The following is a 13792-nucleotide window of genomic DNA, read 5'->3' as shown; positions in this document are numbered from 1 at the left end:
CGTCGGTTAAATCAGGGTGACCGCAAGCGGGACTTCAAAATATGATATTTTACGCCAGTGAAAAATCTTCGTTACTAAAAATACCTTTCTTATTTGAATCTTCCAAAAATATGTTTTCCAATTGGATTATATTGCCAAGAACTTTTTCTAATACAAGAGGTTGAAAAAATGTTTAAAAACGAAATAAAACTTTTGATTAAATTACAGATTTTTTAAATTTTAATTCAAACCCAATAAACAAGTTCCATACCAAATAAATTATTTGCTCTCAGTTTTTTGTGCAAGTGGTATATTTTGGTATATTTGTTGTCGTAATGTAGGATATTATGAAATGTAGCTTGCAGTCACTCTGAGTAACAAAACTATGCGAACATCGCATAAATAACAAAAGTGCAATATTTATTTAAAGTGCAATTCGAAGTGTGTGAAAATCTCATAGCAAGCACAAAATGTCGCTAACAATTGTAAAATATCGAAGGACGCCAGAAGGCATTGTGCCAATAACACCTTCCGTAGTGCTAAGACCCAAGATGCAAGTGCAGCCCCAGCAAATTATAAAGGTATATACATCGTATGTACAGTATGTATGTGTGTGCACCACTGTCTGTGTGCCTGTGTGGGTATACTCAATGTTTACTTCAACAGCTGATTTCTTAGCGAACTGAGGCGGTGTGGCAACGCCGAGACCATGTGGCTGAATAGAAACCCCTTAAATATTTGTGTACATTTTCTTTGAAGTATTTAAAAATGTATTCCAGAAGCTAGCAGGCAATAAAATCGCTATTGGTAAACTACCAGCGGGAGCCATAATAAAACCGAGTATGAAACGCACTGCCATTACTACCACTTCAGGTAAATAATAGTAGTTAAAGCAGCGCCAACTCTTGTTCGGACTTTCATTACATGTGCCACTTTACAGGCTCTCCACTGCTGAAGACTCCGAAATTTGTCTTGCAGTCGGCCGGCTACGGAATTACGCCTACTTCAGTATCTTGGCAAACGTCTACTCCAGTAGCTGACGTAAAGAAGGAAGCCCTTGGTGATGCGATCAGTTCTCTACCGCCCAATACGATTATCAAGGCAACAACCCGACCTTCGCTTGCATCGAGTAGCAATGCGTCTGCATCTGGCTACGTGAATGCCCCAAGTATAGCAGCTAGTACTCCAGCAGCAGCACCGGCTGTCGCATCCGCTGTGCGCCAAGCTGTATTCCTTAACCGAGAAGTGCCGCAACGCACCATGCGTAGTATGACTTTGGGAGCTATTGATATGGCATCTACTCTCCACCTTGGCGTGGCCAGCGAGCATTTGCCTCTCTTCAAACGTAACATATGCAAATTTGGAAATTTAACTCATCTCGACTGCTGCATTACTCTAAGGAAGATGCGTCTCAATGAGCCATTTGCGTTGCTTGCCGAACTTTTTGATCTTAGTGAACTTGTGGTCAAAGAAACATTTAAACGTACTATTCTCAGGCTGTCGCGTTGCCTGCGTCCGCTCATCTGTTGGCCAGATGCTAAGCATTACTCGGAGCGATTGAAACACATGCCTTTGGCTTACAGATCTAATTTATTGCACGTTAGATCGCTTATTGAATGTGTAGAGACGGATGTGTGTGAAACCCTTAATTTTGGTTGCTCCAGTTACAAATTTATTCTCTGCCTCAATACCAATGGTGAGTGATTCGTCCGCCGTACATACTTTTATTTATGAACTGTTTTGCAGGTATCATAAGCTATGTGTCCGATGCATTTCGTGGTGATTGTGATGATCTTCAACTGTTTGAGAGCAGCAATTTCAAAGACATAATACCCACATATCTTACGCTATGTGCAGAGCCAGGAAAATCTGTTAGACGGACGAATAGCACATCGAGACCAAAGAGCAGAGAAAACGATTCGGAAACCGAATATGATGTGCAGGAGGAACCAAAGAAAGTTGTTAGCAAATACAATGAACAGCGGTTAGAAGGCCAAATGGCGAACATGAAATCTTTGTGTGTGTCAGATGGCGCTTTGACCTCAACACGAGCGACAAACATTCAATTGCCGACGCTGCGTGTCAACGAGCCCGCTTGCCGCACTCAGATGCGACGGACTGTAGATGCATTAAGAGAGTTCAAAATGTTAGATCATAGTGCCCTGAAGCAAACGTCTTTATTGGGCTATCTAAATGAGATGTTGATTGTAGCCGCTGCCTTGTGTAATTTGCAGCAACAGTAGTTTTTGAAGAGAAAAGTAAGAAAGTGAGGAAACAAGTGAGAAAGTTGAGTGTGCATTTTGAATAAGAGCAAAACAGAGCGGTATTAGTCTTAAAACATACCGAAGCGCGATTTTTGCCGTTCAAAAGTATTCCTTAAATAATTTCTGATCGTAACATTTTAAGGAATCTTAAATCATAGTTATCATTGTGTTCCAAAAATCTCTCTAGGCTCTAGCTTCCCTATAGGTAGCGAGTATAACAATTGTAAATAATATCACCTGTTTTAAGGTTGTATCACTAAATGATTATATAAAGCATTACGAATTAGTTATAATTTTTATACTTCTTCAATTAGCGTTTGTAAATAGATTTTAAGCTGATTTGTGCTTGGTATGCACAGGAGATTGTTGGTGTTTTCACTAGAACTTCATATCGGACTCTTTAAAGTTAAAATTTATATTTGCTTAGGCTATTTGGCTTGCGTCATTTCGTCATATTTATAGTACATTCAAATAAACACAGTCCCGACGCTTTAAGCCGTTATTAAGATCTATTTGTCCAGCCGTTTAACTATTAACGATGAGTTCAAATTACAAACATTAAAGGCATTGTAAAACCCTCAACAAATTGTAAAATAATTAGTAATAATAATCATCTTTTTTATACCGTTTACGAAACAATTGTAATAAATATATGCGTGCATACCAAAAATATGTTCGGCTTTTAGCTTGATTGCAAATTTATTTGGGAGATTAGATAATGTAAATAGAAAACACGTGCCACAACATAAACATATATATATTTTTGTTTACTTTATTTAAGATGAAAAGTACATATACATATGTATGCTACAAATTAAACGAGTTTTAATTAAACCAGCTGAAAATCTTAGTGTATAAAGTATAATAATAAAAACAAATGTGCAAATAATTATTGTTGGTTGCTCATTATGGTACATTTTCAAGGTGTTTCCATTTTAATTACATTTCACTAAACTCTCCTTTAAATGGCTCTATATAGTATGTAAGTTCCTATTCGCTTCGGCTGATATTTGTTATCTTCATTCAGGAAAGATTTATATAGTTTAGGCTAAAATAATTAAAAGTTTGCTTATTTCATAAGTGACTTTGCTGCGTACAATAGTTGTAAAATTATTATATTTTCCTGCCGTAGCCGAAGTGAAATACAAAAACAAAAAGAATTTATTATTTTTGAATTCTTGGACACTGCGTAATTCCCAGCCAACATTTCAAGTAGGTTTTTCTCGATTTGTGAGTTTTGTGTAGAATAATAACAAGTACGGTGATTGCAATGGAATGTGCATGATATAGGGATTGGATTTAGTTTGTATCTGGATTTGAGACAGACGACGGACTCTCAAAGCTTTTGTATGATGTCAAACTTCTTCTTTAGATCAACGCTTTCGTTCTTCGGATCGTATTTCTTCTTCGATGCCAATTTGGCTCTCATCTCGGCAACTGTCAGCGGTAAATTCAAACTTCCCGCCCGATTCGTTCCCGTATTGGTTGCTGTTGTCAATGGTGTTGCACTGCTGTTGTTGGTGCTGTTGCTGTTGCTGATATTGCCATTTGCATTTGTGCTACCATTTGTTATGCTGCTGGTGGGATTTGTTGGGCTGTTGTGGCTGTTGCTGTTGATGTTGCTGCTGTTGTAGATGTTGCCATTGTTATTCATATTGGCCACAGTGGCCGATGGAGGCGGCGGTGTGCTCATCATCAGGTTGTTGTTGTCGCCGATGACTGCCGGCGGAGATTTGTTGCCATTCTGCGTAGCTGAGATGGGAGCAGCAACAGCCGGAGGTGTCACGGGCGTGGCTCTGTCCACCACATCCATATCACTGGCGTTCATTGTGCTGCCGCTCTGAATGCTGCTTGCATTCGAGACGCGCTTTGTGCTGACCACACTAATGCTGCTGATGTTGGCACTGACGCCTGGAAGCTCCTGCTTTGTGCCCTCATAGCTGGGTGGACTGTTGCCATTGCTGCCGTTGCCATTCAGAGTCGGAGATGCTGCTGGTGATGCCGATGGCGATGCGGATGCCGATGCAGATGCGCATGCAGATGCAGATGTCGTGTCTGACTTGATGTCAATGGCCTTGCCATCCACATCGATCAACAGCAGTCGCACTTCATTGGAAATGGCCTTGATGCGAGCCACCACCTGTTTGTGTGTCTCGCTGCCAATGGATACGCCGTTGACTTCCAGAATGCGATCGCCCTCCTTCAGGCCAGCCGCCTCTGCTGGTGAGTTGGCATCCACTTTGCCAATGAATTGACCTGGTTTCACTTTCTCCGAGTGCAAATTGAAGCCGTAGCCATCGAAATCGGTTCGCTTGACTATGTGACACGTTTTAGTGACGCCCGGTGGCAATGTGGGGGGCGTTGGCATTTTGGGTGTGTTTTGTGTTGACATGGCTGCAATTGAATAAAGTATTGTGGGTAAATAAAAGGTTGTAAATATTCTTATTGTACGCTGTTTTCACTGAAATGGGAAAAGCGGGTATATTGGGTATGTGTGAAGAATTTATTTGGTCGGGGTTATCTATAAATTTTTTAAATATTCCCGATAAAGTATAATATGAAAAAAATAGCAGCGCTCATTGAAAATTGATATTTCTCTTAATTTAATATTACACTTATTGTCTAAACAGACAGATTGTAAATGAAGATGAAAAAAATATATATAATAAACTCCTGCTCAAATTATACGATACCGCTTAAAGTTTTATTTCGTCGCTCGAAGTAGAAAAGGAAAATGAAAAGAGCGAAATAAAGTATGAAAAATTTTAACACAAAGTGTAATTCATAGAATGTTATATTTTTGAATATAGCATGTTTGTTGCATCTCCAATTTTCAAGTAACAGATTCAATTTTAGCAAACTTTTTAAGTTATACTTATGTATATGCAGATCAAGTTTAATTTCGAAAAAATTCACTCTTATTCACACTTGTATTCAATCGCTTCAATTAAATGTTAAAAATAGAGGTGTTATAATTTTCTCACTCTTATCTTGAGTGCTCCACATCGAGTAAAACCGTGCTCTCAATGCTACGGAATTACTGTTTCTAATGGGTTTATGGGTGGGCATAACTACTGTTGTAAATATTATTGGATTGTAATTGTATTTATATCAGCGGCATATATTTATTAATTTGTTGATTGTAGCATAAAGCGACGTTAATAAAAATAACCACGAATGAAACGAAGACTTTATTTTATTGATTCCTAAACAAACTTGAGTATTCCATATACATATCATATATTAAAGAAATTTGTAATAGTCATTATTAAAATTCACGTCTGGAGAAAAGTTTATTAAGATCAACAATATTTGATCCTTAAAACATTTATAAAATATGTATTATAAATATATTTAAAAAATGTAAAAACTTTACAGTTATTTTAAAAACTTTGAATAATTGGAAAAAGCGCCTTAAATGTATTTCTAATCAGTTTCAGAATAACTTGTTGTATGCTGAGTTGTTCAACACACAATCCCAAGCCTATCAGAGGAATCCTTATCAATGTTCAAAAACTTCAAGCTTAGCTTTTGACGAATAACATATTTAATGTTTATCAAATGACTAATGAAACAATTCTTTATTTAGCTAAAGTTTGTTTTAACATTAAGCATATCATACAGGAATTCCAATAGCATGAGATCATGGGACAGCACGAATTCATAGCATTCTTATCTGGTTCGTTACGTCAGGCAACGTGAGTATTTTCACATTCTTAGACGTTCCAGTTACTCGTTACTTGGAACGGGAAATGCACGAGATTCGACCAAACGGCCGTAAAACACATATTTGAAAGATAAAGGAGCTCTAAAAATGTGTTTTTATTTATTTGGAATACCTGAATTGAGCTGAATATGAAACTTTGCGAATTAAATTCAATTATAATTTAACTATTCATTAATTTATTAATTACTTTATACCTTCGTTGCAAATTTTTGGTAAATAAAGTATTATAAAAAATAAAAAATCAATTACTACAGTAAATTTTATAAATATTATTTTAAAGCTTTGATAAGTTAAAAGGATTTTTCAATATACTGCGTACACATTTGAAGTTTCTGAATATTGTGCTTCGTTTAGCTTCACCTTTGAGATTGTATTTGCTTACTTTATTATTTGTGGCAAATTGAAAGGGGTTTTTGTTCGAATCAAAATTATATACGCATGCTTACTTTATGATTCATCTGCTGCTAACAAAAAAAGAAATAATATATACATATATAAGATTAATGGCTGGCATCTTCGCTGGCAAAACTTGTAATTGTAGCCGTGCCCATTAATTTGAACTGATGATCAACATCAGCGTCAGATTCAGAGTCACCTGCTCTCACGGCAGTACCCAATTTATTCAACAATATTATTGTTGTTATTTAGCTCTCAAGATGCGCTTAATAGACGACCTTGACTGCTGGAGAACAGTTTGAAGCTCGTACATTTCAATAGTAAGCGATTTTTAATGAAACAAAGTAAACAATGCGGCGCAAAAAGCCTGAAAATAAGCAACTATATACATACATATGTATGTACACAGTTGTGTACACGAAAAGCGGCACGAATGCAAAATTATAATAATAAAAAACAATAATAAATTAATTGTGAATGTGAATATTTCAAAGTGAAGTGAATGTGTGTGTTCTTAGTACTTTGTCGTATTAGGAAGCGGAACTGACATTTGAAAGCGTCATAAATAAATTTGAGAAGAAACAAATTAAAAAATAAATAATAAGTACTTTTCCCGTAATAGCTAACAATTAATTAATACGGTAGAAGGTCTTGACACCTCAAAAAGTCAATAGTAAACAAAACTCTATTAGTTGTCGAGTTGTCTCGATTTATTTATGTCTTCTTCACTTCATCCCACGAGCTGTTTCCGATTGTAAAAATCATATATTCAAAATGGTGACTCTAGTTTTTGTTTTGTTTAAACAAAAGGCAATCATAGGTACTTATTATAATGCTAACCATATTATTTATTAATTTGATGCTGCCGATATGAGTCTCTACTATGTATAGCCAGAGCCATTCAGCGTTCATTCATGAAGCTCGACCGTCAGACTTGTGCAAACTTTAATTGAATTTGCAATGAAGCATGAAGTTCGTCTCTCTCTCTCTATACAACTTTTATCAGTCAGAAGCTAGAACTTCCCCTGGACCACGAAACTGACTGATTCTATTGTATGTGCTTTTTGTTATTGTCATTTCTGTCGTTGTATGATTTCCTTATTTAAGCGGTTTCTCATCATTAAAACAAATTAGCCGTTAGCTAGCTGAGTACATACACATGTAGGTAGATGTCTGTCCGTCTGACATTTTGTTGTGTGTACATTGTCTGAGTCTATATCCGTCTCCGATTCACAGTGCCGGTGTCTGTTACGGGTATTTCACACATGTCAAACGCGATAATAAACAACAACGATGCTACAACAACTCGTTGTATGCTTTTGTAGAGTCCGTTAAAAAACTATTGTTAAATTGCTTTTATTTTTGTTCGTTTTTGGATTTTCTGACGCACGAATAAACGGAAATTTGGTGACTTATTTGCTGTTATCGTAATTCCAAATTTATATTATGTACTATATATACAAACGACTCGATAAATATTTCACAAATCTTAGAGAAAAATTTAATTAACTTTGGCAATGTTTCATACTTTTCTACATCAAATATTAGCATGCTCACGAATGGAAATACAAATTGAAACTGATAACCAAGCGAAAAACAAATAGCGCCAAGAAACCAAAGCAGTTTCGGAATTTCGTAGATAAGGGAGCTCTTTGCAAAACTTTCAAAATAGTATGTATATATATATCCGTTCCACTCGTACTTGGTAGATAAATAAAAAGTATAATAGTATGCAACAGCCAGCGGAATATGTATTCAGTACACACACACTACTGTATAGTACTCTCTTGCTTTAAGATTTCTGAATTAGTGAAATTAGATGTTGTGTGAATTCTGGCAGTTTAGTGCTAATAGGAAGAGAGGACTTATGACTCAGTTATTCAAATTCAAATTTTAAAATAACACTTATCAATTTTACATTTTTATACGTATGTGTATGGATTCATTACTACTTAGTTGATGCGATTTATATCCTCATACAAAAAAGTAGTGATAATTGAGAGATTGCAAAAAATAAATTCATTTTAATGATAATTTTAATGATTATTATTATGATTATTATTATTATTATTATTATTATTATTATTATTATTATTATTATTATTATTATTATTATTATTATTATTATTATTATTATTATTATTATTATTATTATTATTATTATTATTATTATTATTATTATTATTATTATTATTATTATTATTATTATTATTATTATTATTATTATTATTATTATTATTATTATTATTATTATTATTATTATTATTATTATTATTATTAGTATTTTTTTATTATTATTATTATTATTATTATTATTATTATTATTATTATTATTTATTATTATTATTATTATTATTATTATTATTATTATTATTATTATTATTATTATTATTATTATTATCAATATCATTATCATTATTATTATAATTATTATTACCATTATTATTATAATTTTTCTTTTTATTTATATTTCTTTTATTTATTTTATTTTATTTAAAAGCAAGTCTCATTCATGGAAGCTCATTATAAAAGACGGTTACATATCATTAATGAAGACAACATTATTTAAAGAAAATGACCAAAACAATCCGCTAAAAAATGCTTTTGAAATAGCTACATAAATAATACCGATAAGCACACTAGCTAAAATAAACAAAATTCGAGTGGTCACAGTAAATTATACTCGTTAAATTTTTGGTAACAGTGTTTATTTCGGCTGCTCTGTCGTGATTTTTATTAAGGTGCGATAAAAAAAAGACCATTGGGTGAAGTGAGAACTTTCACTGTCGCAGCTTAAACCATATAAAGTTTTGTTAACTCGCAAAAAGTTCATAAAACCCATTTATTTCAGTATTTAGCAATAAAACTTTTGACTAAGAGTCATTTTAACTTTAATGGCACGAGGCTTAAGCAGCAAAGAAAATGTTCATATTTGTCTACTAATATTTTATTCGAGGTTCACTTTTTAATTATCATCGATCGGACAGTAAAATAAAGTAATCTTATCTATTTGATTCTTTTCGTTGCTAAAGTTCCTTCCTAACATTCCTATTTACAATAACAGAGTCGGCATAGATAGAGCTATCGACTGTATACCAAACAAGCAAATTGTCACCTATGATAGAGTGTCACTTTTTTGTTGTTTAATAATTGCTTGTGCCAACTTGGAAAATTACTCGCAGTCACTTACATGATTCACTTACAAAGATCTTTACACATTGCGCCCTGGGCAACGAAAAACTCATTAGCAGCTCATAATACGGTGCAACCAATGAAGAGACCAAGTCGAGGGCTTCATTTCTTAAATACACACATACTTCACATACATATACATATATCGTATATGTATGTTTGTGTCTCTGATCTTCGAAGAGTATTCCATGTGTCTGAATGAGAGGTTTGCCGTTGTCGCTGAGGGCACTCAGAATTGTTAGCAATGTTTTCTTGTCACTCTGGGAAACTTTGAAAAACTGGTTATGTTTATTGTGTTTTGCCGTAGATCAAAGCGAATCTTGGAGGCCAGTCTTGGCTACATCGCTTATTGAAATGCATTGAATTTTTATTCCCCCCAAAACTATTTACATCAATTCACATTTGAAAATTAGTTTTAGCCATTCACTTTTACTTTCAAACCCTTCCTTGCCTCAATAAGAAACCATTTATGAGTGACCCGACAACCTTATCAACGACAAGCTGCAAAGTGAGTATGAAAACTTGCACAAAACTAGCTTCTAAAATAATAAAACGAAAAAAAACAAAGATGAATCTGCGCAACCGGACTGATAACGTCATTAGTATTTAATGTTAAACAAGCTGCGCTCACATTTTGTAGACATTATTTTTAATTATTGATAAACAAAAGAATGAAGTGAACTTTGGAAATAAATGAATACACACACGAACTTCAATTCAAGTCACTATGTAAGCTTTGAAGGTGTATTGGATGAGATCATTACTTGAGCTAAAAATAAATCAATTGTAAATTAAGCACGCTAATATTTACTTATTTCATAGTGTTTACTATACTATACTTTTAAAGAAACCTTGAAGAATTTAAAAGAATAGATGAGAGGTAATAGATTTGTATTAAAATCGAATTCTTTGTAATTTATGATCTTTGTTTCACATGTGAATCGAATTCCAAGTTTATTTTTGTTTTATATTTGATGATTATTTCACAAACTTGTATATTATTTTTAGAAGATGATCATAACTACATAGATGCACATCACTTACTGTAGTTATTTTGATTTCAATAAATTGTTTCTATTTTCTTATACAAGTTTTCAGATGTTCTCTGCACAAATCAGGTATTTGAGTATAAATAATGTTAAGCTCTCGACATTGACTAGGTAGAGAAACGTTTAGTTAATAAAACAGAAAAAAAAAACCGGCAGTGCAGAGAGATGCTTAGAAATAACACGAGTGCTCAAGGTATGGGCGTGTATATCTGAGCTGTGTGTATCTGAGTACCTGTGTGTCTGTGCCTGTGTCTGTATCTGTGTCTGCGTCTGAAATCTGCAGCTTGCCTCAGACCCTGAGAGTATCAAACAGGCTGGCCGACAAGCTGCTCTCTGTTTTGTGAGTTCGGTTCGGTTTTACCAAATTCATTTTGAAGTTGCCTCAAATTTTTCGTGCATTCAGTCTGTCGGGGATCATTTTTTCTGGTTTAGCTTGTGAATAAAATTTGATTCTAGAACCTGTTTTAGCTGTTAGCTTTCAGTGTAAGCGTGAGAGTATCTGTGTTTATACCCGATACCCGATGGGTATAAGGGTGTGACAATTCAGTGGCAAGCAAAACAAATGAGGCTTCTTAATCTGTTTTTCCTAGATTTCAGTGACTATAAATATTGGTGATGACAATACATGCAGATCAAGTTTGTTTAATAATTTGTATCATCTGAAAAGATCGTTTTTTTCTTCTCTCAACTTTCGTTTTCGTTTATTGTGGCGATCCATTTTTAATTAAATAGATATTTGAATAATATATGCATATTTAAAATGAACATAAAAAAATAACAAATTGGAAAGTTCCCGGCGGACAACGACGACAAAAGCATCATTGATAGAAAAATGTTAAGCCTACAATTCAGCTATTACATAAGTATCTTCTTATATAGTATGTGCATTCATCATATTAAAAACTTTCTACAAACAAACACTACAAATCTGAAAATTTGTTCTCTCAAATATTTCGTAACTAGAGATAATTTAATATTTCCGAGTTGAAGGTGGCAGTAGTAGCTACTTATATATAAAGTATATGCATCTGTGCACCTGACGTCCCCCAACATGGGAATTGCCTTTGTCTTATGCTTCCATGCAATTCTTTAACATTTTCACATGTCAGTCACAATGAATTATATGCAATGCGAAATTTTGCTCAACGACGTTGAGAATTTTTTGAATATTGAAGATAAAATTGGGAAATTATCTTGACAATTACTTTTTATATTTATAAGTATATTTTTTATGAAGTAAGTATATATACAAAGTAATTGTACGATAAAATTTGGAATTAAAATTCAATTTTCGTGTTAAAATGGGAACTGTAAAATAGTCGAAAATATATGGTATCAACACGCTTTATAAACTTGCTAATGAGGTAAACTTTTTATTAGCTCGCTAAGGAATGTGTCAAAAAACAGGTGGTCTAAAACAGTATCACGATAAATGATAAACTTGATCGAGCCTAGTTCATTTATGAAATTAGCAAAGAATGGCCAGAAGATCTTGTGAATTCGTAAGAAATCCAGAAATAAGCGGGTTTCTACTGCACAAATGAATCGCAGGTGTAGTCAACAGGTAAATGAATAGAAATGCCCATACAAAAAATGCGTCGATCGAACCTGCTTTGAGACATAGTTGAAATTCCACCACAGAGCTGGATTTACCTCATAGCAAAGAGTGGGAGCTTGGGAGCTGAGCGGGGGGAACCCTGAAGCGACAGTGACGTGAACAAATAGAAAAACCCCCAGTTCACGTGTTGCACACAAATGCAGGGCTACGATATACCCTATCAGTATTATATTTAAAGTCACACAATGCAATTAAATAAATACAACAGCACATTAAAGTTTATATGATGGTTAAATTTATACACTGAGAAGGTTTGCTAGTTATTATGCGAGTTCGCGAAAAACCCATTTGGATCTGCCGCAGGGTATAAAAATAATAAAAATCGCATGCATGTCGCATTGAAAAATATACGCGATGAAATGAAATTGGCCTTATGTAATAGCTTAAGCTGTTTACTGGAAGTGGAAGCGCTGGGGAGAAGGCGGACAGTGTTAGCCAGCAGTCTGTGTGCGGCATGCTAACGCATACAGTGGCAACAAAGACTGGCAAAGTAAATCAAAATAGCAACAATTATTATGCAAGTTGCTGCTGCTGTTTGCTGTTTGCTGCCCATTAAAAACAGTTAACGGGCCAACATATTTTGCTTTGGCAAAATGTTTAAATGCTTATTATTTACTTTATTTAGCGTGTGGATTTTGAGCTTCATTGCACACAGGCTTCACATCTGTGAGCAGTAGCAATAATAATCGCAAAAATAAAATTCATGCAAGTAAATAAATATTATTACAATAGGAAAATGTTTCACGGTATTTTAGTTCCTTTTTTCCATTTATTTTGCATTGTTATTTTCTCGATGCTGGCTAGATTTTTCTTTAATTTCATTATAAGCGGATAATATACTTTGATATAGTAACACAAATGTCACCAACTTGAGCGTTTAAGATGTGTTATGCCTGAAGAGAGTATTATACGATCTTTCTATTTAGCGAGTTCTCTTTCAAATTTGTCACATGCTTCTCAAACTGTGCTGGAATTAAAACTGTGCCAAGGCTGAGGCCACTCGTAATCGTGCATCACAGTTTGATAATCAAGTTACACATTCTTCGGAATTTAGTCTTCTGATTCAATTACCACTTTGATAAATAATTGCTTTTAGTTTGTTAGCTTGATTTTGGTGCCCACTTTTAACTTTTGCTTTATTTATTGTGTTTTATTGCATTTAATTTAATGTAACATTTTTTTGCATGCAATCACAAATGTATGTGTTCACATGCAAACGCACAAGCACACACAGGCGATGTCTCGAATCAAAATCAATCAATAACCAAGAAAAGAGGTATCGCGAGAGACGGGAGAGAGATAGACAGAGAGAGAGACTCGAATCAGAGACAAAGACGGAGACGGAGTCGTAGAAGGCGAATTGCGAAGATAAAGTTTGAGGCGCATGCGCACGTAAAATAATTTGTTGCTGTTGTTTTACTTCCACTTCTATTTTTATACATTCGTATGTACCTCGTTCGCTCGCTCGCTCACTTGCAGTCCCGTAACGCTGTCGAAGTTATCGCGCTTCAACGTTTTAACCGTTTTCGCGGGTAAATTGTTACTGATTGTAACCGGGCTAACGACG

General features: G+C 34.4%; 2 protein-coding genes across 4 annotated transcripts; one reads left to right on the top strand and one right to left on the bottom strand.

The window, feature by feature from the left end:
* The first annotated feature begins 329 nt into the window (after positions 1-329).
* LOC117567556 (uncharacterized) lies at positions 330-3227 on the top strand. 3 transcript variants are annotated; one of them, XM_034247616.2, is made up of 4 exons: positions 330-560; positions 762-852; positions 920-1675; positions 1726-3227. In XM_034247616.2, the coding sequence occupies exons 1-4, from the start codon at positions 450-452 to the stop codon at positions 2220-2222; spliced, it is 1455 nt and encodes a 484-aa protein (XP_034103507.1). In that variant the 5' UTR covers positions 330-449; the 3' UTR covers positions 2223-3227. The 3 variants fall into 3 exon arrangements, with proteins under 3 accessions (XP_034103507.1, XP_034103506.1, XP_034103508.1); XM_034247615.2 differs by having other exon boundaries at positions 759-852; XM_034247617.2 differs by having other exon boundaries at positions 478-560; positions 646-852.
* Positions 3228-3410: 183 nt separating this feature from the next.
* On the bottom strand, positions 3411-13792 carry LOC117567557 (Na(+)/H(+) exchange regulatory cofactor NHE-RF1). The gene is made up of 2 exons (XM_034247618.2): positions 13678-13792; positions 3411-4637 (listed from the first exon to the last, which is right to left on the bottom strand). The coding sequence occupies exon 2, from the start codon at positions 4633-4635 to the stop codon at positions 3580-3582; it is 1056 nt and encodes a 351-aa protein (XP_034103509.1). The 5' UTR covers positions 4636-4637; positions 13678-13792; the 3' UTR covers positions 3411-3579.

The sequence above is a fragment of the Drosophila albomicans genome, chromosome 3 (assembly GCF_009650485.2).
Source record: "Drosophila albomicans strain 15112-1751.03 chromosome 3, ASM965048v2, whole genome shotgun sequence".
Classification (NCBI taxonomy): Eukaryota; Metazoa; Arthropoda; class Insecta; order Diptera; family Drosophilidae; genus Drosophila; species Drosophila albomicans.
The sequence above is the reverse complement of the archived record's forward strand: the minus strand, read 5'-3'. Positions and strand labels throughout refer to the sequence as shown.